The sequence below is a fragment of the Molothrus aeneus genome, chromosome 4 (assembly GCF_037042795.1).
Source record: "Molothrus aeneus isolate 106 chromosome 4, BPBGC_Maene_1.0, whole genome shotgun sequence".
NCBI classification, from domain to species: Eukaryota; Metazoa; Chordata; class Aves; order Passeriformes; family Icteridae; genus Molothrus; species Molothrus aeneus.
The window spans coordinates 18,546,286-18,572,662 of NC_089649.1; the positions used below are offsets into that span (position 1 = coordinate 18,546,286).

General features: G+C 42.9%; 1 protein-coding gene across 20 annotated transcripts in view; it reads left to right on the forward strand.

The window, feature by feature from the left end:
- Positions 1-26,377, forward strand: part of ADGRL3 (adhesion G protein-coupled receptor L3) — a 493,319-nt gene that overhangs the window by 442,975 nt on the left and 23,967 nt on the right. For 14 of the 20 annotated variants that reach the window (XM_066548038.1, XM_066548041.1, XM_066548022.1 and 11 more), the window contains 4 exons: positions 8,220-8,246; positions 11,580-11,748; positions 14,509-14,634; positions 17,244-17,340. In XM_066548038.1, coding sequence (XP_066404135.1) covers positions 8,220-8,246; positions 11,580-11,748; positions 14,509-14,634; positions 17,244-17,340 — 419 coding nt within the window. The remainder of the gene's footprint in view (positions 1-8,219; positions 8,247-11,579; positions 11,749-14,508; positions 14,635-17,243; positions 17,341-26,377) is intronic. The other 6 variants (XM_066548026.1, XM_066548028.1, XM_066548033.1 and 3 more) reach the window with 1 other exon arrangement.

Sequence of the window (26,377 nt, forward strand, 5' to 3'; positions counted from 1 at the left end):
AGTCCTACAAGCAAATTAAGAGGGTTCATCAATGGAGGCCAAGCAGCTGCTGCACCTGAAGTTACAGTGGACTTTTACAAATGGCTGGAAGGGAGAGGATCCCTCTCAGCAGAGACCAGAAGCCATCATTTTCTCTTCCTTACAGACATAACTTTTCCTTAGAAGTTCCCACAGGCATCCATCCCTTCTCTCCCTGGTGCTGCCTGGCTGTGGTTGAGTCTGTTAGTGTTTCCCCAGGCCAGACCAGACTTCTTGACATTCTTCTATGCTGTAGTATGTGGCAACTGAATTTTATTTTGTTTACTTTGGAAGAGCAACACATCAGCTGTAGCTGCCAAGAGCAGTTGCAGACCCATGAGAAAGAAGGCAAGAGGCAAAGGGCTTTGCCAGTTTGTTTCCCTTTTTGTCCCATTTTATTGTGTTATTGTTTCAGTCAGGGTGTAGCTTGGGTTGTGCCATAGACCACCTGCGTGCTCTTCAGAAAGCACAACATGTGGGGACTCCTTCAAAGAGGAGCATGTGAATCTGTAGTCCTGGGTTTCTTGGAAAAACTCATTTAGTGCGGTAGAAACTCACCTGAAAGTCATCCTGGAAATTTAATTTTCTTTCCCTCAGACAGGGAGGCCCAGGGTCTTAGCTGGGAGCACCTTTTGTTGCTAAAGAGGCACTATTAATTAGGGACCTTGAGATACTTTAATCCTGGCATTAATCACTGTAGTTGTGCTGCAGTTTTCTTCCTGTTGTGGAAACCTGCTCCCATCCCATCTTCCACAATGGAAGATTAAAAATGAAATGAAATTGAAGATGAAAAACATGAAATTCCCTAGAAAAACGCGTGTTTATTCTGAGCACACAGGAGATACTGTTTTCAGGCGTTGTGACTGCATTCACAAGAGCACATGCTCAGATCCCATTAATAGGGACAAAGCAGAAATGTCCTGCATTGCAGCCTTCAGAAATCAATCCTCAAGTGACCAAATCGAGCCCTCCTCTGCTTGCTGGCTGCTATGGACGTTTCAAATGGCCACGGCTAAAGGCACACAGCCCTGAATTAAAGACTAAACAAAATCGTATATGTTCTCTCAAGTTTCTGAGTAGAAACAAAACTCACACCGTACTCCTTTATTTTGTGGGGTTTTTCCATAGAAGTCTTGCTCAAAGGCTTGCAAGAAATAAATCTCAGAATGCACAACTTAACAGCCAAAAGTAGGAGCCAAACGTAAAGATTTAACCTTGATTTTTGCTATATAAAACCTTGCAAAGCTCAGTCTGGGCTCTTTCAGGGAGTCTGGCCCAGGTTGTGGGAGGTGAAGGATGGGGAGCACCAGGCACAAAACTGAGAAGCCCCTTTTGAAGATATGCCTCTTTTAAAACTGTTGCCATAGCCCGCTCTCCCCATATGTTGTATGGGTGTAAGTGATTATCTGCTCATTTTCGTGCTTCAACATATGTATTTTATTTAAAGAGACATGACTAATCCCAGCCCCCAGATTAGCTTGTTGTTTCAGTCCTGTGGGTTTGCTTAAGCCATAAAAAAAATCCTGAGTTAGGTAGAAAATTGAAAACAAAGGTTAAATAGAACTTCCAAAAATCATCTGCAGAAATGTTTAAATTAAATCCTTGATTCAACACAGCAGTATTGTGCTGGCAGGAACAGAGGTTTACCAGTCTAGTTTTATTTACTCAGCTGATTGAAATGCAGAAAAAAGTAAACATCCTGGGTTTGGTGCAGTGGGGAATGAGTTAGACTTTTGAAAATGCAAGATTTTTTTTTTCCTCCTTTGATATGAAGAGCTTACATTACCAATGAAGAACAATAATTTGTAGCAGGTATGCTTTTACTAATGGCAGATTAATTTGTGCTTTGTTCTAGCCATTTTAGAAACAAAACAAAGTAGGAGACAATAAGGATTATTCCAGCTTTTTCTATGGAGATTTAAGATCCTCTATTGGTTTCCAGATCTTCCTTGTTTAATCATAAAATGCTCCAACTTGGAAATAGTTTGTGATGACAAAGGGTCTGGAACTGAATATTGCATTGTGTTCACCCAGAGGACTGAACTTGCAGAACAGCAACACTTTAATCCTTCACTACCTGTGGGTTTGTGGTTGCTTGGGAGTGCAGAGGGAGGACTCAGTACAATGAGAGGGCCCAGTTCTTGGGAGCTTCCCCAGTACAGCATCTAGGTGCAAAAAGTCCATTCCTTTATCTTCAGAGTTCTCAGATTCATGGAGTAAGGGCTGAGAGTCTGGCAACATGAACACTCCCTATTAGGAGCAGCAGGTGTGGAGAGGAATTTTTCATGCACCCATGTCCTGACTGGACATCACCTATAACTTAAATAAAACAACAGTGCCTGTACAGAGTGAGCTCTCTTTAAAAAGATTTTCATACAGCCCTACTAACAAAATAGAAAGATTAACTGAGTGGGCTGTTCAGGAAGAGGGCTTTGAAAAATCTCTCCTTCCCACCCAGCTGTGCTATATGCAGCATTTTTGGACTCTTGTGACTTTTGGGGACAGCAGGCTCAGAGCACAGCAGCTCCATGGATGGCTTCTGGAAAGGAATCATCATGGAGAGGATAATCTGATCCTAGGGAACCAAGAGGACTCCTGAGCCAATGTTTGGTCTGGATAAGCTTGGATGAGAAGCAAGTGTGTTTAAAGAGTTCTTGGGACATGCAGACAGCACATTCTCTGTCACCAAAAATCTTAAGAGGAGTGTTTTGCAAAGATAACCAAATGATCTGGACACTATGAGGAATAGCTTTTTCCTCCTTTGGAGAACCTCCCCCCCTGCAAAGTTTAGATATCAGCCATGGAGTATTGAGCTGGGCATTAGAAACGTCTTCCCTCGTTTTCATTGTTCCAGAGCTCAGGCCATGATCTTTGTGTTTCATATGGCCTTTAGAGAGAGCACCATGTATTCACAGCCTGATGGTCATAGAATCATAGATTGATAGAATGTCTTGAGGATCATTGAAGTCTAGCTTGTGATTCTACACAGGAGAACACCCAAAAGGCATTTTCCAAAGGCTTCTTAAGCTCTGTCAGTGCTGTGATCACTTCCCCTGGGGAGCCTGTTCCAACGTCCAAACCCCCTATGGATGGAGAATCTTTTTCTGATATCCAATCTAAACCTGGATTTCTGGCCATTCCCTTGGGTCCTGTCACTGGTCACCACAGAGAAGAGATCAGTGTCTGCCTCTCCTCTTGCCATCATGAAAAAGTTGCAGCTGCAGTTGTGAGGTCTCCCCTCAGCCCCTCCTCTTTATCAGGCTGAAGAAGCCAAGAATTGTCTCAGATCTCCCTGGATCCTGTGTAAGAAAGCACCCTGCCTTTTAGTCTCCTGGCTAACTCAGTGCTGCTCCTATGTAACCTTCATCTGCATCTCTGCATGAGCAAACTTGAGCAGGCAGCCTAAAGCAAACCCCAAAAAACCACTGAGAGTTGGCACAAAACATATCAGGTACAAGCTTCCTACCAAGAAAAGGTATGGCACAATTATATTTTGCCCAAGGGCTGAGTTTATGAGCACCTCAGAGGCAGAAACTCTGCCAGTGCTGGAAAAACATCTGAGACTGCACTTTTGTCTGCATGCCTTTTTCCCACAGAGATGTTGATGGCAGCATCTGATTTCATTTGTTGCAATCTGCTGCTGTTTGAGTTTTTCACAGGAGGGTTTGGTTGATATCTGATTGTTTTGGTTTGGGGGTTTGGTTGTTTACCTGTGTTTTTGTGATGGTTGTGTTAATGTTGAATGGTGATTGTAAAGCACTAATCTTCCCACTGACAGGTGTTGTCCTTTCTGAATACAAAAAAAAAAAAAAAATCAATCAATGGTTATTGATTTGAGAGAGTGTCCTGGAAGATATTTAATACCTACAATCTTTCTGTGAACCCATAAATCATGATTATTGTTTTAAAAGGCCATGCATTTTAAGCACTTTGTCAGCAAGCCCTGCTGGTGCTATTTGGATAATACAAATGTGTCTAAAGGCTTTGCTGAATCCATATAGTGTGGAAACAATTAGATATGTGGTTATACATCAGTGTGGCTTGAATAATTGTGCCATGCCTTTGCAAAGTGAGGAGGAAGGAAATAAACAGGGTAAGCAATTCTGAGGGTAATTAATTACTTACAGAAAATGAGATGAACTTAACAGAATTGCTCTTTCCAATTGCAGTAATTAAGGACAAGTCTGAGAAAGCAGAGCATGACTTCCCTGGGTGAGTTGAGAAGAAAGGGATGATGCTCTGCCTGTGGCAGAAAAGTCTGGCCACCAGTTGCAATCATAGGCTTAGGCATCACATAGGGCCAAGGAAGGTTTGGCCTCATTTGCGTGATTAACATTTGCAGATCTGCTGGTGGGAAATCAAAAGTGGCTATGGCTTTCAGTATATATAAAATTACCTTTATGCCAGGTCTTCAAGGCATGTGAAGACAGGAGTTTCTCCTGCAAATGAAGCTGTGGCAGGCTCACTGAGCCCTGAGATGGTTACAGATGTCTTGAGGGGACTGGCTACCTCCTGTCAAAGACAGTGTGGGAGCCGGAAGATGAGACTGGTAAACGATGACTTGGAAGGCTGTGTGATGAACACCAGCAGCCTAAGGAAGGAGATTAGGAAGTCATTTGGCTTCATGCCATCAAGGTGGTAACTTTGTCACAAAATGCAAAGGCAAAATCCTTTAAGCACTCTTTTATTGCTTGCTATTGATTTTTCTTGCCATGAAGATGCTCCTTCACTAATTAACGATGAACCCGTTTGCTTTATGAGGGGAGTGCTGGACTTTCCAGCTCCTTCAATAGATCAATCTTTCCTAATCCTTGAAATTTCAAAAAAGAAAAAAAAAAAGGAAAAAGAAAGCAAAACATCCTTACTACTTCATATTGGCAGGCAGTGGGGAGACACAATAGCACACTTTATTTTGTGTTTCCCTCCTGCTTGCCTGCAGGAAACATCTGCCTCTCTGCTTTATTTGCACCATGTTAAAATTAATTCCATGGGTCTTTCTGGATGCTTTTGTGGGGGCACATCATCCATCTGTTTTTATTTGGGTTTCATCACCTCTAACAGCTACTAAAGGTCCTGTGTACTCACTTTGGTGTTTTTCCTTGCTATCCAAACAGTTATTCTGGGGCCCAAGGCATCAGTCCATGTGCTTACTGAGCCTTTTCCTACTATCATAGACATAGGGAAATACTTTGAATTGTCAAAAGAGTGATAAATTCAAGTTAAGTAAAGTTAAGCTGCAAAGGGCTGTAAAAAATTATAGTATGTAAAATCAATTAGTTATGTAGGGTCTTATTAAAGGCCTAGGTTTATTCTAAATGTGGCTCAAAACTTCAGCATGTTAAATTAAAAAACAAACCAAAAAAAAAAGCTCTTCAAAGCATAAGAAGACCAGCCATTATTATTTTTAAATGAGAGCTGAATAGCTGCTTTCTGAAAACAGACTTTCTCTGTTCAGCAGCATTTTAGAGTCAATCTTCGTGTGAAGGTAAATTCTTGACTTACTCTTCCTGCTGCAGAAAAAGTGAAAGCTTTAACATTTCATGATATTGGTGATCTAGTATTTTGTAATTTGCTTCATGTAATATAAGTTGCAGATTGTCACTGTTTTGGGCTGTCCATGTGTATCCCAGCAATTCAGTCTCCTGGTGACAAAAAGGTATTTCTTTGGTTTTTAAAAGGATAGGCAGTGCAAAAGGGGTTTCTGAGCTTAGGATGAATTGATTTTGAAATTCCTTAGCATCTAAACAAGGATATAAGTAGCTAATTTTAACAACTTTTTTAAAAAAGTACTGTTCTGGAAATGTAGACCAAATATAGGAATGTAGAAGGTAATGTGAGCAATCCTTTCTCATCACTGAAGGAGAAGGTACTCTGGGAAATTGAAAGACATCTAACTTAAATAAGATTTTGAAAGAGTTTTACATGATGTGTAATTAACCTTAAGAAGTCTTTGCCCCAAGGTAAAGTCAGGGCTTTTTTAAGATTAGAAAATGAATTAGGTATTTATACAGCTTGGTAGACCATCCGCTATCCATCATCTGGGCTGCAAAGAAACACAAGGGAGGTGAGGTAAGATTTCACAGGTTCAATGAATAATGCAGCCACTAAAGATCAGCTTTTTACCTTCAGGTATTTGAAAGTGAAGCCTCCACCTAAGCCATCATTCAGGTTTCCTCTGCAGTCTGTAGAGAAATGCATTTCTTCAGGGTATGGTGAAGCCCCGCCTACATTAAATACCTGTTCTTTTAAGGGATAAATTCCTCTTTGGGGGTACTAGTCTGACCTTATCTGTGGGGGGAGCAGGGTCACATAATTTAAATGCAGTGGGCTATATCCCTTAATGCCAGGTATTGGATGAATGTAACCAAATCTGGAGACAGCATTTCAGATGCAGCATCTCAGGCTGTGCTAGACTAGATTTTCCAACAGTTTCTGCTTCAACAATTACTTGCTTTTACTACTAGTGAATATAATCTCAGTTTTCCAGTCAGCACCTCCATTTTTCTGGGAACTGAGGCTCTTCCAAGGCTTTTCTCTGGTCTAAGTGATGGGTTTTATGTATTTTATATTGCAGATAATGACACAGTATTACTGCAGCATTGATAGGTTTCACAGACTTCACCAGGGATAAAAAAACCCAAAACATTCTGAAGTAATTTTTGTCAGAAATTGTTGCTAACACAAGAGTTAAGCTTCTTACAACACTTGAGTTGGTAAAATTAAAAGGATTGTATTTCACGAGAGCTACAATACACTAAATTCTACGGCCCCTGTGTGTAGAGAATTAAACTGAGAGTTAGGCATCTTTGAAAATCTCACTTCTTTAGTCACCTGTTTGCCTAGACACATCCATGTTGGTAATAGGGGAAGAACTGCTGAGGTCTTTTTTGGTGGTTTTCTCCTGCCTGCTTGGAAGTGTTAGCCTCAAGCTTAAAGGGAATCCAAGTTTACCAGTTTCACATTTTGTCTATACAAAAGATGAAATGGAACCTTCAGCTGCCTTGAAGAAATGCTATTATGGGTTGCTGAAAAACTTTGTGAGGGTCTGGATAGTAACAGCAACATAAAAAAACTTCTAATTCTTTACTTTTATAATCTAGTGCTGGTTGCTTTTCAGTATAAAGTCTTTACCATAAAACCTGCATGCTTATGAACACAGTAATAGAAATCCAGGCCCTGCTCCTGCCCACGCTGCTGGGCTGACAGCTCCAGATTGTGTCATATCTTCATTTCATTTACTTGCATTGTAGGGGAGCTGCAGGTTGCCAGTATTGACCAAAGGAGGTCTCAGAAGGATGGACTGGCCCGGGCTGTGTTGCCAGGGGTAATGAGATGAACATGCTGAGCCATCCTCCATCTCAGGCACCCATAGGGGTTTCTGTGACGGATCTCAGGTTCAAAGGCTCCGTTCCAGTGGAAAGAGGAGGCCTGGGAGTTGTTGAACTTTGCCTGCCACACAGGCAGGGTTAGGCACACAGCCTGTCCTAGAAGGTCAGGAAGAGTCCCCATGGAAAATGGCTGCAACTAATCTTGTGTCCCCACAGTGACGGGAGCTGAGTGATCCAGCTTGGTTTCTTCATCACTGCACTGAGCTGTTTTTCACTCTTGCCTGGCAGAGGCCTTTCTTTGCTCTGCCCCATAAAATGGTAGTAAATAGGTCCATGTTGTGTCATGCAGGGCTTTAGAAGTTCCTGATCCCAGTACCTCAAGAATGCTGCAGTCTGACTCATAGTGTGGCAATTTGGAAGTTCCACTTTGGAAAAGTAAATGGCAATCAAGATACTCCTGTTACACGCTCCAGCCCCACAGGCTTCAGTTTTGCCACTTGAACACATGAAAGCTGCCTGTGGTGGCTATGCTGGGGTTTCAAAACTTGTCTTCTCCAGTGACAGCCATGACATTTGGAAGATATTTCAAAGTCCATTGATAGCTGTGGGGTGGTGGCCAGGAGGGGTAGCTGCAGCACACAGCTAGCAATGCCTGCTTCTGTGCATTAAGCCAGCATTCCCAGTCATGTTTCAATTCCCTGGGGCAGCAAGCCAGGCTGGCTGGTGTGTTCCAGGCACACCTGGTGCCAGTCCACCTTTGGTTTTGGTGATGGCTGGTGGGAGAAGGGAGGGGAACTAGCAGTAAACTCTATTCTCTATGTCATTATATTTCTAATGTTGGTGTTCTTGTCTTTATGTCTATGCATTCTTTAGCTATGAGGATAACAGACCCTTCATCAAGTAAGAATGACCTGAATGGCTGATAAATTTCATTTATCAGTGTGGTCTCATGAACCAGCTGTCAGATCGATATTGAAAAATCATTAAAGCTTCTGTCATTCGCTTTTGAGGCAGAAGAGCAAACTGTGCAGGAATATGGTCAGGCATACAGCTAAGGTGCAGAGTAAATGTGCTGCATGTGTATTGCCAACCAATTGTCACCTTATTTGCTTTATATTCTTTAACTGGATGTTACTTAAATTCAGGGTGAAAGCTCCCAATTTAATCCTGCGTAGTACAGACTTGTTCTACCAATAGTAGCCTCTGGTCCACTGTGCTCTGTCACTGGGATTGCTTTATGGCAGTATAAATACAGAAGCAAATTTTCAAAAAGGTGCATGGCTGCTATTCCCCATTATTCCCTTTCTAGTTAATGGGAGTAGTGCAAGCAAATCTGTGTGCATTGGTAGCTCCTTACTCATTGGAGTACCTCCTAATTGTCCCTAATTGTATACCACTGATTTTCAAAGGCACCAAAAAATGGATATTTTTGTTTCTTTATTGCAATAAAATTTTACTACAGGAAAGTAAAGCTATGGAAAAGCAGCAGCAAGTCTGTACAAAGAGCAAGATAAAAACCTCTAGCTGCACCAAAAAAAAACCCAAAAAAAAAACCTGTGAAGAAAGCCAAAAATGCCTAGGAATTATATACCTTAGGGCATCCACACTCTTTCTCCTGCAACCAAAAAATTAATGTGCAGTAGCACAAAATAGAAGCAAATCAACTTTGCAGTAGACTTTCAGTTTGTTCTTCTGGTGAAGAGTCCTTTGTATTCGTCCTTTCAGCATCATTCCCATGTTCTCTTTCATCGCTTGGCTCTGGTTTTTTCTGCGGCTGCGGGATGGAGCTATTCACAGTAATCTCCACATCCTCTTATCACCAGGTCTTGTTTTCTGAGGCACAACACTGTTAATGCGTGCAGTTTGCACTGTTGGGGGTCTTCTAACCCACAGATTCCTTTCCATCACTGAAGGCAGCATATCTTCACTAAATAACTGTTTCATTCCTGCACACATCTGCAGCCAAAGGCTCTTTAATCAGATTCAAGAATGGGCTGTGCTTTAAAGCAGATACTTTTCTGATTTCCAGGGAATAATTTTGAAAAGACTCTGGAAATGCAGGAAGCTTTTATCTGGGGATGAGAAAAGAGGAAATTGGGGGGAAAAAATGGGGGGTTTTCCACTTAATTTGTTCTTTTTTTTTTTTTTTTTGGTGAAAAAGAAAATTATTTGTATTTTATTAATTGGTATGCAACTAGGACAATAGCATGCTCTCACTGATGGTGGAATCTTGGGGAGAAAAATATCCCAAGTGACTAAAGCTGTAAACTTTATCTAGTGACTACCTTTCTGAAGGATTGTGAGAGTGTATTTTCAATTTGCATCACGCTAAATATTTATTAGTGGGATTGACTGGAAATGCTTCAAAGGAGCTGTTCTGGTCTGCTAGGTCCATAATAGTGATTTTTAAAGAACTGTCTTAATAAGTGGTTACCTTAGGGAACTCTTCTGGTCATGTGGTTAAATAATACATATTTTATAAATGTCAGTGGAAGACTTAATGCTGTGTTTTCATTCTAATAACTAAAGAGGAAAAAAAACAAACAACAAAAGACTTTAATACAACATTGGTATGCTTTTGTTTGTGACAAGCCCTGCTAAAAGGAAAAGGATTCAAGGCTGTAGCTGCCATGGCATCTCTGTAGCTGAGATGGTCTGTCTGACCTCTGCAGGGCTGCTTTGTCCCCCCAAATTGCTGCTGCTTTATCTTTCTCCCCCTTGCCCCATGCTCTGCTTAGCAGATGGGAGCCCAAACATGCCCAAACCCAGGCCACGTTCCCACAAGGCTGAAGGGGCTTGGAAACATAGGCAGGTCTTTGTCCCTGTGAGCCCTCCTGGAGCACCTCAGGGGGCCTTAGGGCAGACAAGGAAACAGAGGTGCTGGCTCACTGCAGTCTTGTCTGATTTGGGATATAGAAGGGCTAAACAGGGAGGAAGGGGTGCAAAGATTGAATATCAATGCATTCATTTTCATGATGTTGCCCCTAATGATAACAGGGGATGGCAGAAAAAGACCAAAACCTTCAGGTAAAAGGCAAACAGGTATTCAAGGTGCTGCTTGCTTCCCAGCTAGAAGTCGACTCCCTCCCCTGTGCAGCAGCACTTCCTTTAAAGTTGTAGGTAATACATCATGTGAAAACTAGGCTAGGAGCAGGACAGAGTCCCTACACTGCTTCTCACACTTCTTCTCTTGTCCTGGTGTTTGAAGATTAGTCTTTGAGAGGGTAATTTAGGAGATGACTAAATGTTATTTACCAGGGTAACATGGAATACTCCTCCTGCCATCCCAGCAGAGCTTCCAGCTTTCCTGAAAACACCCAAAAGCCCTAAGATGCAGCAGCCATCCCATGTCCCCCAGCTCTGTTGTCCAGGTAGAAAGTCAGTGGGAGAAAGCAGGCAAAAACATCCTACTCCCCCTATTTGTTCGAACAACATTTGGGGCCAAGCACACCTCTACTACACCTCTACTCCCACTGCCCTCCTGAGGTGGAGCAAGTGATAATCTTAGTTTTACAGCCCATGTGAAGAAGGATTGCCCCTCCTTTTCTCCAGGCAGAAGTGTGGCAGCAGCTCCCACGTTAGCAAATGTAGTGTGTGAGTGCCTGTACGAGTACACACACTTCCCCTCATCGCAGGGTGGAAGAAGTGTGAAGCAGCATTGCAAAGAACATCCTTGTGTGGAGTGGATCTGGCAAGCAGGAGAAGCTTGCCCACCTGCCTGTAGCTGTTTATCTGGCTTACAGGCATATGGGAGACTAGCTAAAATGCAGCAATACATGTGTCTTGGTGTTAAGTGTAAATAAAGAAGCTAATCCAGCTGGCAGTCCTGTGAAACCAGTGGACGCTAAAAAAAGTGACAGTCAGAGTTGTCATTTCATTTGGTTTATTTTCTTTCCCTCCATTTGCAGAAATAACATCTACATGTCATTTACATGCACACTGCTTTTACATATTTAAAAAAGAGACATTGTGGTTACAAATGTGCTTTGGTTATGATAAATTTCTATGCTCATAACACTTCCATTTCCTTGTATTTCCTCAAGCTTGAAGATTTGTAAACTGCATTCAGCTTGAAGACAAAAGCTCCCTATGATTTATTTTGAAATGCTATTTTCTTCTTGCTACAGGCAGGGGCAAAATCTTCCTGCCTGTAGACACATGCCTTCTTTTGTGTAGATGAAAAACAAATCCCATTCTTTTTTTCTTCTTTTTTTTTTTTGTTTCTCCTGACAGGTCCTGGGTTATAGGTGCAATAGCCCTACTCTGCCTATTAGGACTGACCTGGGCATTCGGACTCATGTATATTAATGAAAGCACAGTCATCATGGCGTATCTCTTCACCATATTCAATTCTCTGCAGGGAATGTTTATATTCATTTTCCATTGTGTCCTCCAGAAAAAGGTAAGATGATGGTTCCCAGCAGCAAGAGAGGTGGTAACGAGGTGTTTTGTTGCCTAACAACCACAGCGTAGTATCGTAGTATCGTCTGTGTGCCCTGAATTCCTATCACACAGATTTATCTCCGTGCACCTCATAAGGGTGGTATTTAGACTGGAAAACCAGCAAGGTGCTGGGGAATGAGGTTCTAACAAGGACATGTGGCAGTGGCATTTCAGCAGCCAAGGCCCTGGCAGATGTGTCAGAGACAAGGGAGAAGGCAGCTGTCAGTTTGCAGGGTCTTGCTGTCAGAGCTTTTCCTGCTGTCAGCCAGATTCTCCTTCCTCGCATGCCAGTGTGAGAGGGGAGAGAATCCACAAGCATCCAGAAAGTGCTCATGGGGCTGAGTGCTCACAGCAAAGTGGAGCTTTACATCCCTCATTTGCAGCCCCTGCAGGAAATTGGCCCTTTCCGTGGCAGCATATGTGGGTTGATGGGATGTAATAGGGGCTGCTTCCCCTGCTTTTTTAAGAAGTGAAGGACCTGTGTTCTGCAGTGGTTCATTAGCCTTTGTATTGCTTGAGTCTGATGTGGTGTTTTGGAAATCTTCCTCAAAGCAAGCACAGCAAGTGCTTCTTCTTGGTGGAAATTGAAGTATGCCCCAATTAACATTTGCAAGATAACAGTAGAGTAACTTAGATAAACTCCAGGGGGAAAAAGTAAACACAACAGAATAAAATTTCTGTGTTTATGTAGATCAAATTTACAGCCTCTGACAATCAGTAATAAGTATTTTTAAGAACCTTTTTGTTCTCTACGTAAATTTTGTTATACAGAGCTCTCCAATTCTGTGCATGTCTGCTGATAATTTGCATTTTAGTTTCAAAAGTTTACTGAACCAGTAGGGAAGACTTTATGTGGATACACTGGTGCCATTTTCTCAGGGTAACCAGTAACTTTTGGTGAAATAGCTTACTGAGTAAAGTCAGGTCCTTGTTGAGATCTGTCCTCCATGTGAGAGCCACAGGTCTGCTTCTCTGTTACTCACATTTTCCTATACAGGCAAGGGAGATCTGACCCATGAGAACATAATCAAAATTATAAAAAGTGAGCTCTGCAAGTGATGCCTTTGCAAGGATCTACAGAGCTGTGTGCAAATGGCATTCTTGAAATCAAAGGAAGACTTTTGGAGTTAAGAGTTTTGTCCTTGCTGTTGCATCTCAAATTTGTCCATCTTAAGAAGCTTTAAAGCTTTATCTAGACACAACTTCCTGCTGTTGATCCCAAACCTTTCAGCAGGAGAGTTTCCAGGCAAGATGATAACAAGAGTGTAGGAAGCATCACCATTGCTTATTAAACCTTCAGGTGCTTCTCTGTGAAGAGTTTGAAGTTTTTTTCTACACCCTTCTGACTGGTATATCCTCTCAGCTCCAATGCACCCCGCAAAGGGTCAGTTCCTAACCCAGCCTCCCTGTTTTGCTCCACGGCCTCCTTGGCTCATGGGGTTCTCAGTCAGCATGACAGAACCATTCTCTTTTCTGTCTTAGGCCAATTTACACTCTTAAATCACCACTGATGACGGTGGAATTGTTCCTGATTTACGGCTGCACAGAGGGAAGGAGAATGCAGCTGGTACCTTGATGTAGGGTGGATGCACCTCTCTGACCTAAGAGCTGAGGGAGGTATTATTTAAAAGGAGAAAAAAAATTTTCCTTTCCTATCTATCATGGCCTAGAAAATCGGCAAAGCGCTGCAGAGAGGCGAGCAGTGGGTGGCTAATTAAAGCAATTGAATTATTTTCTCTCAGCAAAGGATTGATTAGGCACTCGAGCACTTTGGGCACTTTGTGGTATGTGTTTGTCTCAAGCGCTTAAGGAAGAGCCTAATGAAAAAGCTGTAATTTGCTATTTAAACAGTTGCTTCACAGAGTTGTGAAATGCTCGTGGAGAGTTTGGGAAAATTGTACAGCTAACCGTATGCTTCAAGGAATTTCAACTGGTGTTTTGGACATGCATGATGGTTTGGGGGCTTTTTTGTGTCAGTGGGTAACATGACCCTCTTTTGGCTCTTCAGTACAGTCTGCTCACCTTCAGCCCTGTCCCATCAGGTTTTTGGGTATTGCTGCCCATAAAAAGTCACACCTGAAGCTTGGTGGAAGGTTAGACCCTGTCCTGGCACAAGTCAGTGTAGCTCCTCTGAAGCAAAGGAGGTGGCAGGGGTTTGACTGCAATGCCCATTTAAAGCATGATTGGCTTGCACAGTGCTGTGGAAAAGCAGGCTCCAGCCATCCCTGAGCATTGGGAATATAATCTCTAATGCTGCTGGTTCTACTGTTTCCTCAAATTTCAATTTGACTGCAAGAAACTTTTTTTTTATAAAAAAATCAATAGCTTTCATATGTTTCTCTTGGAATTCTTCTTTCTTAGTCCCCTGCCAGAAGCAGTAACTTTTAGTGCCTTGATGAGCCAATATGCTAGTTTATATCAAATCTACAACAATATTAATTTTCAGTCATAAATAGTGTACCTGCACTCTCTCCCATGCTCCTTTGATGTGCCTCAGAAGATGCTGTAGCAGCTGGTGCCCATAAGCAGCTTTGAAGTCTCTTGTGGCATCCTCAGCCAGGAGCTCAGCTGCAAGGGGCACTAGCCTGCTTTCCCACACACTGCAGCAGATTTTGTTTCAGCAAAACACCGAGGAAGAATCAGGGGCTGTGTTGAAAATCAGAAGGCAGGGCTGGAGGAGGGGCTGCCTGCTTACCACCACCGCTCTTTCCTTGGCCAGGTCCGTAAGGAGTACGGGAAATGCCTGCGCACACATTGCTGTAGTGGGAAAAGTACAGACAGTTCCATCGGCTCAGGAAAAACCTCGGGGTCAAGGACACCTGGAAGATATTCCACAGGCTCACAGGTAACCCACGCTTTTTGTCTGTGTCCCAATGCCATGCCAAGACCCTTCCCAGCTATTCTGGAAGGAAAGCTCCTCTTGGCACCAAAGGAGCTGCCCTAGGCCACTCCCCAGTGCACCTGCAGAGATTTCCCTCACTTCCAGACCTGAACTCAACACAGTGGTTTCCCCTGAGATGTGATGGCAATTAAATGCCTCTCCAAGAACCTTCTGAATAGTTCTGTTGGGAATAAATGTGCAGACTTGCCTTCCAGAGGCAGCTGGGTAGTTATCACCTGAGGTGTCCTGCCTGCTCTCCATGGGAAGCAGGAGGTGGGAGCATTTTGTCAGCTGTGCTGCATTACAGTGCATCCTTTTATCATGAGATGAAGGTTGTCACTATTAACATGTACAAGAATGATGCTATAAGCCCCAAGTGTTTTTCTTGTGAAAAGAATTGAAAGGCTACAAGTGTCTTGTAGCAGACTTCCCAGTGAAAGAGCTGGCTGTCTGACATGCAATGGTTTGGTCTGTTCTGTGCCTCACACAATTTGTCTTAGCTTATAGACCTCTTAGGGCAAACCATTGGGGTCAGACTATCTCACTAGATAGCTACTAGATTTGTTGCCTTTGTTCACCTGAAAATTCAGGTTTTGTGTAGTTTGCACACTTAGCAGTTTTGAAGCTAACTTGTGTGTAGAGATGCAGATTTATGGATGAAGAGTTCATATAAAATGAAGAAGCTTATTTCTTAATCAATAGAAACCAAACACAAATTTATTCAGTATTAGTAATGGAAGTAATTATACATGACAGTTCCACTATTAAATTATAAAAGACATGCAGTGAGTAGCAGCTTATAACTTTCCAGGAAAACCTAATTTGCAATTTATGTCTTGGAGCAAATCATTATTTATTTGCAGTGGTTTCCAAGATGTCATCCAAAAGCTCTGCTTTGGTGTTTTCAAAGGTCTGGTAGCTATGCAGAGCAAATAAAAGCAATAGAATATAGAACCTCTCTCCAGCAGGTCATCAAACCCCAGTAATGTCCAAAATTCAAAATATCCAGCAGCATTTAGGTGGCTGATTTGAAAGCCTCTGGTGTTACAAACCTTAGCTGCTGTGCTGGTGCCCTCCTCCCCAAGAAGGGTTGACTTCAATGGTCCCCCCGTCTCACCAGTCCCAGCACAAGAGAACAAGCCCTTTTGAGGGTGAGCTGACCCTTCTGGCAGCAATCCCCTTGTAGCAGGTGAGGTCTGAGGCACCAAGGAAGATTATTTTGCCTGCAGAAGTTCTAAAGGCCTATTGTAGCCAGGAGAAACCTCATACAGGTGATGGAGAATAGATGGAGATCAGCCTGAGTTGTTGAAAGCATTGGCTCCTAACTTTAAATAGAGAAGACCACGAGGAGGAAAAGCTTCAAAGATCCCTTTATTCTCTGAGAAGCATATAGAAAGCAGTATAATTAATCTACAATGGATCATGTCAGAGAAATACAATAAATTAAATGCCCAGGTAAAAATAATTACTGTAAAAGATCATGGGCCTCATGTCACATGGTACTTCCATTTATAGAGGGCTAATGCATTATTAGGAGATGTTGTTATTCCATGGTTAATGAGTAATCTAGGACTTTTCAGTCTGGGACCATATGATTAGGTCTTGGTAAATTTCTCATGGCTAAAATCTCACTATGGAAACCACTGGATTTTTGGCACTTAAGAAAAATTTCGTCTGTCACAATGGGGAAAAAGGCTTACTAGTCCCCCAGACCACCTACCATCACTTTTACACAGCCAGGGAAAATGTCCATCAGAGTCACAGATGTGAGGTGAGGGAGAGTTTCCCTGGGACACCTGGGAAGTTTCTCCAGTCACCTTCATGCAGGGATTGGGATTGAACTGCTCACAAGATGCATTTTGCCTGATTTTTTTATATTTTGCAAGGTCTGGTTGGGGAGGAGTGAGACAGTGATGTAAATGCCACAGAGGCAGATACTTCACAGCATATTTGAGGAACAAAACAGAAGGCCAACATATTCAGGACACTTTTGCCAGTAGCAGAAGTTATACCACAGATGGCAAAAGCATCACAGATTTTTCAGTATGGGAACAGAAGTCATTCATTTGTGGGGAATTTTTTTGCCCCCCTAAAATCCACAAGATGGAAAATAGCTATAGAAAACTTCTGTTCATGCAGGGACACCAAGATACAAATCAAGTCTTCTGTTGCTCTTCACAAAAAATAAGAAACAAGTTGTCTGAGTATGAGAAGCACACGTGTTTCTGTGTGTGGGTTATTTTTCCATTATTTGGTGCTATATTGGTAAACCTGCAGCTGGCATGGGGTCTGAGTTTCTCTCATGCATGATTTTTTTTTTTTTAATTAAGATGTAAGCAATTCAATTATACACTTTTTCTTTGAGCTAGGCATTTGTGTTGCGAAGTAAGTCTGGCAGGGTCTGGCATGCATGCGGCAGGTTACAACAGAACAGCAACTGCTTGCTTACAGCTGGCTAGAAGCAAGTCTCATCCTGAGCTAGACATGCCAGTAGCCATCCTTAGTGAGGCAGAAAGAAACCTCTCTACAACTGCTAAAAATTCATTGCCTGCTGTGCTTCAATCCCTCTTCAGAGCCGGATTCGTAGGATGTGGAATGACACAGTTCGAAAGCAGTCCGAGTCTTCCTTTATTACTGGAGATATAAACAGTTCAGCTTCACTCAACAGAGGTAATTATAAATGGTTTTTCATATCTCTAACTCTTCTGATGGCTTTAAGGAGTCTGAAATATGTTGCCACTTTGCCCCCTGCCTTTTCCTCCTCACCCCAAACATCACTGGACCCTGTTCTACCACCCAAGAAATATTACAGTGATAAATGGGAGGAGATGTTATGGTGGTTGTTGCCTTCTATTTCTTTTCTTTCTTTATTTCTACACGTGCATTTTCAAGAATTGTCATTTCTGGAAGGAAGTTAAAAAAAGTGAAAGAAAGAAATGAAATTACGTTGAAATCTCCCCTTTCCCTCAGAAAGCTGCTAGTGCCAGAAGCTGCTGATGTGTCAGGCCTCGTTGCTGACAGTGAAAATGGGCCATTACAGCACTGTACAGCCTGTGTTAAGCATCACAGGAGTCCTAATTGTCCTGCATATGTAGCAATACTGTCATCTTTACAGAAGCAAAAGTGAACAGCAGAACATAGACGTAAGGAAAAACTGTGCTTGGAACAAAATTGTCTGTGTTGGTGTTAATATACCTAGTTTGAAGAACTGACTGATGTGAACTTTATAGACATCTGTGGAGGAAAGGCTATCAGAAATGTATATGCCAAACAAAATGTGGTGTCTGGCACAAGGAGAAATATGAACAGCTTTTTTAAACCAAGTGTTTTCCAGGGAGTTGTAGGAAAGCGGCGGTAACAGAATACCAGAAAAAGAGCCTCAGAGGTTGTTTCCTTTCTCTTCAATACAGCTACTTTATGAATTAACCCTGAGCAACCAGATGCCAAACTCTGTTTTGTGTTATCTGTCCAGTTGATGTTGAAATTAAGAGACGGTAGAATTGGGATTACTGGGCCTAGCTGTTCTCTCATGATGATGAAAATCAAACATATTTCCAGTCCTGATGGTTGGTCTGCAAAGCTCTACTGAGAATTGAGTTGGGACTTTGGTTCCTATTCAGTCTTTATTCTCACAGAATTCCCACTGATTTTGGGGTGAGTTTTGCCTGAGGATAGGCTTGAAGGATTTTGACTATGCTGAGTAATATTGAGTGCTGAGTGGTGGGGGAACTAGGGGTACATTATTCTGTTCTCTGAGCATTATACACACTGCCCAAATCAGTGCAAAAGGGGAAGGCAGTGTTACATGGAGCTGTAGTGTTCTTCAACTCACTGGTCTTTTTTTGTGCTAGGATATTTTCCCTTTGCACTGAAGATTCATAAATAAAGTTGACTATAACATTCCATTACTGCAAATGCCTGATTTATCCACATACATTGCCCTCATATCTCTCTCTGTCTCTGCATTAAAGACTGCAGAGCAGCAGTTTGGGTCTAATGGAGGGGGGAATTGGTTGTCACAAAAAGGTTCCACTGTTTTCCTCAACCATCCATCCCACTGCTCCCTGTCAGTGGCAAACCAAAATGTGTTATGCATGAAATGTTTGCTCCTCTAGTTAGCACAGAAGTTGAATTTGCTCTCTGATGCAGCTGAGGTTACCAAGGGGTGTGTTTTAGCAAACGGGATCTCCTGGCCTTGTTACCAAAAGAAAGGTATCTCTCCTGTTTTGGTTGTGCACTTTTTTCTGTGCCAAGAGGTGAGTATGTCTGTCAACTGGGACAAGTGAAGAGGTTTCAAGTGGACAATATTCATCCCAGTGTGGTGAGAGCCTGTTACAATATGTGCCTGTTATTTAAAGGTCAGTTGGGAAATGAACTGGCAGGGGAAGCATCTTCAAAGCTGGTTTCCTCCAGATATTTTCCTTGTGTAACACTGGATGAGGTAGATCACCTGAAGGGCCTGAATCTCTCTACTGGCTACAGAAACGGCCTGATAAGTGTCTTAGAAGGGAAGCCTTTTAGGTGGAACACTGAAGTGACTTGAGTAAGTTTTACAGTTCTACAGTCATCCTCCCTCTTTTTTACACAGGCAGCCACAGTATTTGTTTTTGCTGGGTTTTGGGGGATTTTGTCTGGTAAACAGAAGTATTTGTGAAATGGAGGTTAAAAATATGTCTATGGGAGATGGTATCTCCAAAGCAGCAGGTGGTCAGTTCCACATGGAAAAACACCTGACATCAATAGTATTCTCTCCAGGTATTTCTCCCTTTATCCTGTTTATTTCAGCTGAAAAGCAACATTCGTGGTCTTAGGGCTTTCCACAGGGAAAACTCTCCAGAGAACGGCAGCCAGAACAGAGCAGTGGGGCTCTGTGTTTTTCACAGTTCTTGTCTTACTCTTAATATTTACATATATATTCATTTTTAAAGGAGCTGTTTCATTACTGTTTTATTTACAAGCATGCTATTAAGACTCAGAGGATTCAAATGTGAGCCTTGAACTGTATGGTCAGTAGCCTTCCTTGCCTGAGGTTGACACAACAGGGTCCTGTTCCTGTTCAAAACTCCCACTCCAGCCCTCCCTGCCTAGACACCTTTTGCACAAAATTATCTGTAATATCCCAAGTTAAACATTCTATGTGTGCTGGCATTTTCCCCAGAGCCTTCAGAGATCAGTCTGTGTTCTAAAACAGGAAGAAAATGATCCTTTGTCTCCAGAATTGTCCTAGCATCCAGGTCTTGGAGCTTAACTCCACTTCTCCATGCCCTGGGCCAGCACTGAGTTTTCACATTGCTGCTGGGGAAGCAGAAACTAGCCCTGTAACTGGGGTACTATCTCATTGAAGGCTGGTTTTTCCCTGATACCATTCATCATATTCACAGCCTCCTGCCACATGGTAACATCCCAGGAAAGAGTGCTCTAGCTATCTATATTTCCTCTATGATTTCTGTATGAAATCTCATCCCTTCTTCTTTCATGAACCTCCTGGGCATCAGTCTGGAATATGGTATCTGAGTTAGTGCATGCCTCCTTTAGACATACAGCTATGTCCTTTTCTGATTTAGCAGGTAACACACTGCTTATGGCTCTTTCAGCTTCATATTCTCTTTTATCTTCTATTCCCCCCTCTCCCTGCCAAGGTAATTGACCATAATGTTACTTATTTGAATTTATCACACCAGGAATTTCAGGCATAACCCCAAATATGCCTGATGTAATGTGGTCTGTCATGAAAACTTTATTCTGTCCTAAGGCATATAAGACTATTTCAGATTATTTCCTGAAGATAGAATCTAATTATTGATTAATCAAAAGTATGTCTGCCTTTGTTTCCCCTTGCTGCTCATTATGGCTTTGTAGTGATGTGAATTTGGGGTTGTTATACCACTGAAATCAGGAGGAAGGGAAGAGAAACTGGCTTTGGGTTTCCTTTTTTACTGTTGAATGCAGAGCATGCCTGTCCAGCCCATGATCATGGTCTCAGTTTCAGGATCCAGGGGGAATCCTGCTTCTTGCATTCCCACTCTGCAACTCTGTCCAATTTTTCACACCCTGGGTCTGGCTGCATACTTTTTCTGTGTATTTCACATCCAACCTGTGCTCTACATTTATTTTCCTAGTGCTGAAAACTTCAGAGGTGTAAAAGCTGAACCAAGCTGATTACCTCATAAGTAGGAAAAAGAAGTTTCCCTTTGCCTGCAGAGTGTTTGGTGTGTGATCTTAATGCAGGCATTTGGATGCAGTGCTGGAAAAGTAGTGCAAAAAGAGTGCCTGTAGGATGGACTGTTTGCTGGAGTTGAGTGCTTTGCAGGCTCAAAAGTGGAATGTATGAAGGAGAAGCAACAGAGCTTGCCTGAGCTTTGGGTGCATCCAGCTGACCACCTCAGGATCATGAGGGATGGGTCTGTGGGCACCTTTGGAGTGTTAATGTCAGAAAGCTCTGGGATAGCTCAGCCAGCCTTGCAAACAAGCAGTCATAGCACGAAACAGCAATGTGACACCAGCCTATTTTTATCCATGTCTTAGGTGAGAGGCAATACAGTAATTACTGTCTCCCTTTGGATATGAGACAACTGGGTGAGGAAAAAATCTTTATGAACTATGTGGTACTTTGTTACTCTTCAGGTTTTCAAGCTGGGGGAAGGGAAATGGTGGTGTGATTGGTTTTTTTCAGAGGAAAAGTGGAAGTTATCTGTTCAAGAAGGGCCTGTTCCTTGTTTTGGTGAGGCTCAAGAGCAGCAGAGACAAAGGACTGTGTCACTGGTGCAAGGCAGTGTTTTGTAAAAGGAAAATGCTCAGATAGAGTTGTGTATATCAACTCAAGTTAGCACATAGTAGTTTTTCCCTCTTCAGAGAAATAACTGGGCTGGGGGTAAAGCCACCAGATTTCAAAGAGAATAGAAACTGCTCCAGAAGTGTGTTTTGTTGGGTCCAGTGCTGTTCTCCTGCTGTAATGCACTGACTCTTAGTTTATAAACTAGACAGCAAATTTAATAGTTTATCCCAATAGCAGTCCTGGTATAGAAACAGGAGTATGTACACTCTTGTCTTTTGGAGATTATGTATGCTTTATGTCCGTCCACCCCCAAAGTACTGCTCACCATCCCCACCACCCTCATCCATGGAGGTGCCCTGGAGGCACTTCCTGCTGCTCCAGTCGTGTGAAAGAAAAGAAACAGCAGGGAGCTGTAAGAGCAGAGTTGTGTCATGAGGGACAGCACCTGGGAGCTGAGGGAGAGTCAAGCACAGCCCAAACCCTCAGTGATTGTCCATTGTGCCACAGGGCATTAAGGCAGGAGCCCTGGACAAGGTGAGAGGATGAACCTGGTCCAGACCACCAGGAGATACTGGCAGAGAAAGGGCTGGAAAGTGAGCTACAAGGCAGGTCCAAGATCCAGGCAGGTGGCAGACACAAGGCAAGGGCTGGGTGCCCAGGGCCAGCAGGGCTGTGGCTTCCTGGTGGATCTCATTGAGATCACCAAGGCCTATGGTGGGGGTCGTAAGGACCTCAAAAGCTGTTGCAGATGGGAGCTCAGGACCCCTGGCAGCTCTTCCTGAAGGATGGTAAGTCTTGAACACAAATTCATCCTTGTGGCCCTAAGGGTCCATTCATGAGGGAGAAGGCCCTTGCCAGCAAACCCCATCAGGGTCATCACAAAGCCCTCGGATCCCCAGTATTTGCACAACAGACTAGGAAAGCTGTGTTCATTCCCTGTTTGCTGCCATGCAAATGGGCTGAAATGGGATATGGAAATGAGGGTACTGTTTGTCACTCCCCCTTGCTTTTTCTTCCCAATGCATAAGTGCTGTTGCATGTTTCCTCTTCTGGGTAGCGTTCCAGAATAAATACTTGATTTCCCTTTGCTTTATTATTTCTCCTCTGTGTTTTTATGTCAACCACAAAGACTTAATCTGAAACACACACAGGAAAAAGGGAAATTATTGCTACTGTTTTCAGAGGTAAGCAGTTTAATGTCAAATTCATGTGGATTTCTTCATAATGAACAGAACAAATTGAGCTCAAATTCAAACAGTGGGAATCTGAGTCAGAGAGGAAAATTAAAATGAAGAACATTAATATCCTGATTTCTAGCCCAACCGAGACCTGATTGTTTCCTAAATGAAATCTCCCATCAAATTCCTTCCACCCACCCAAAAATATAATTAAGCTGTGACTTCCAGGCTGAAATCGTATCTGCACTGTGAATTCAGCAGGGACAGCTGTGTGTGTTGCAGAATTGTTTTCAGGTGGATTTACTTTCCTGCATTTTTCAGAAGCAGTTATTTAGAAAACACCGGTAGGAGGTTAAATTCTTCCTTTGGTAGGAGACTGTCACTCTGGAAGACAGGAGGTATAGGTTAGCCCTGAGACAGTGCAATAAGTCAGGTTTTGGTCACCGAATCTGCCCTTTCTGCTGAGAGATGAGGGCTGCTGAATGTGTCTCAGTGCTGCAAGATCAAGAAGTTTCAGTTTAGCTGTCTGCAGGGGTGGTGGGTGCCATGGTGTGGACATAACTGGCCAATACAGCAGTGAAAACAAGGTGGAATTTGGTGTGGTAAAAAGCACAGGCAAGCAGGGGAGGAAGGAAAAGAAAAAAGAAAGAAAAAAAAAAAAAAGAAAGGAGCAGAATTTGGATTCCCCAGGGATCTCAAACCCCATGCTTGGTACACTTCAAAGTGTGATTGCTGCTCATTATAACTCATTTGCCAGTGCTGACCCTTTGCTGCCTAGATAAAGCAGAGAGAAGGTGGAAATTTGGACAGTGGAAGTGCTAGGGTTGTCATGCATCAGCCTTTCTCAAGATGCTTGTTTGCTCCTTGATGGATTCATGTGACCAGTGTGACAGACATTTCTGCTAAATTTATGTTGCATGTAAAACAAATAGCCAAGTTCTAGGAGAGGTGGAAGTGCCTCTGCTCATCTTGATGGGACATTCAGAGGACACCACCAAATGATCCATCACAGTCTGTCTACACACTTTTTACGTACTTTAACACCTATGGCTTTTCTTGTGGCTTGAAGATATTAGAGAATAGATACTTCCTCAATTTTCTTTGCATTTGTTGTATTTTTTTTACAGTTGGCAGCAAACAGTGCCCCAGTTTCTCCTGTTATTCTTGTAATTTCTTTCAGAGAGATCATTTTAGGGTGTGGGGACTTAGACATTTTAAATTAATGAGTTGTGGGTGATATGAACAAGCATGTTGGCAGCAGTGTTAATGGTCACTTTTCTCCCCATTATTTCTTGTTCCAGTTGTGGTTCTTGGGTAAGCAGTTTTAGTCCAGAGGACTCACAGGATGTCCAAGGTGCCTGCAGTTGCTCTCCTTGTTCCTGAATGCATCTGTAGATACCTGAAAGGAACTCATCAAAATATTCATGGATATAAAAATGCACATTATTCTTGGTTTCTGAGCACTTAACAACTCAAAAACAATTGGGCTAAAGAAAAGTGTCCATCTTCTGCAGACACTCTGGTCTTGTGAGTACCATCACTGCACAGCTGGGTTTTCAGTCATGTTCAGGGTTTGATGGATGTAAATGCAGAGGAATTCTCAAAGCTGAACCTGTGGTGGCCTTTGGCAGGGACAGCAGCCTCAGTGGCCATTCAGAGACCATCATCTGTCCATGTGCAAATCTCACTTCCTCACTGTCATTGCTTCAACTCTAAAACAAGGCACTTTCCCCCCAACCTGTCCCTTTGTGCAGAGTGCTGAGAGGTGTCAGTGCCTAATGTTGTCTGTCCTGACCATTGCTGAGTTGGCAGGGGCAACCTGCTGCATGAACCTGAGGGATGCAGCAGTCCTTGCCCTTGGGCATCACCCTTCACATTGCAAAGCCCTTAGTCCTGGGAAATTTATGTGTTTCAAGGGGTCCATCAGTCTTGCAGCCTGAAGGTCTCTGGTTTAGCCACAAACAGCAGCAGCAGTGCCAGTCTCTTCCCCCTCTGGAATATGATTAGATGCTCAGTTTCTAATTTTTTTTTTAAGTCAAGGCTGCTACTTGAGAAAGGGGTTTTTGGAGGTGCATGTTGTTTGGTGGAAATCAGGGGGTAAGAAGCAGGGTAGAATCCCTGACAACACTTCCCTGCTAATCCAAAGGCAGCCTGTGGCCTGTTTTCCAGCATCTCATCCATCCACAGCTGCTCAAGTCCTACTCTTCACTGGGCAGATTGGTGTTCAAGGGTGCTCACTGTCCCAGCACCCGGGGTGCTTGTATTAGTGCTCACACCTCCAGGGACAGCCTGCAAAAGAAATAGCATAGTCCATTTATATCAGAACTTCAAAACTTCCAGTCTACCCACTGCAGGAGGCTGTTCCTTTACCTCTCCATCTCCCCACCACCGTTAGGCATTTTCCTAATGAAGCTCTTTGGTTTCACCCCTGCCCCTCCCCGCCCTTCTTCTTCTTCCATTCCCTGTTGTGACTCCTACATACACACTTACCCTCCCCTGACCCCATGGATACCCCTTCGTGGGACCCACTGCCCAGATGGAGGGTGTATTTGGAGGGAGTAATCCACGTGCCATTGCACCAGTTCTGTCACAAGGGATTGCTGTTTGTAAGCCAGAAATGTCTGCAACCCTGTTAAGCAACTGTTGGTTTGGCTAAATGTCAGCAACTGGTCTCAAAATGACCCATCCTGATAATCACATATGAAGTAAAGAGAAGTTCCAAGTAGGTGACAGCAGAGGAATATTTTCTCATTGTAAGGGAAAGTCATCAGCCTTTTGGACTAGCAAATTGGTTCTGGTGTTTCTTATTCCCCCCCCCCCCCCCCCTTCTCAATCAGCTGTACATTTTATGCTAGAAAAATTATGATTTTCTGCATCAAGGATCAAAACTTAGGGAGTTTAACTCTTATTTCTGCCTATGTGCAAAATTAATCCCATTGTTGATATTCTCCTGGTTTATTTTGCCTCTCTGCTGCCTGGGACTGAGTTAGCTGAGATTTGTTGCAGTGATTTCAGTGAGTGACATGACATTCTTCCTCTGGGAGATATTATGAACTGGCTTTGATTTTAGGATTGACAGCCATATAATTGGAAGTTCAGTCATTAGGTGGATCAGCTTTAAAGAGGAAAAGTAAGGGCAAGGCAATTTCTGAAATCAGAGCAGGCTTTGGGGAGTATTAGATCTGGCAGAGTATTGCTGCAGAGCAGGCTTAATATGGTGACTGTGAAGGAGGCAGGAAGAAAGCATAGCTGCTTTTGTAGATTCCTGGAAGCATGGTCCAGTTTTCACCACAGGCAGGGCTCTCTGCACATCTTGGGTGAGGCCTCAGGTTTAGTGAGAAGTAATCATGAACAGGAACAATTAGGGATAATGCATGTTTGTATAGTTGAGATACAATGTGGTGTAAACCCTCATGAAGGGTAGTGGTGGGATAAAGAAATGTCCCATCCTGGAACAATGTTTCTGCTCCAAGCAGTGAAAAAGTTATTAACAAGTGAGCAAATACTTATAAATGGATGTGGACTAGCTGTGTGTTTTGAAAATGGCCTGCAGATTATAATCCAGCAAAGGTTTGTCATCTGAAATCATTGCCAAAGAAAGGAAGGGGAAAAAGAGACAAAGAAATACTTTCACTCCCCTGTCTCTGCATAAAAGCATGGGATGTTTCATGTGGCAGAAGATGGCCCAGAGCTTAACAACCTCATTTGCTGAAACTCCATTTCACTGCAGTCAGTATTAATAGCTTCACAATGA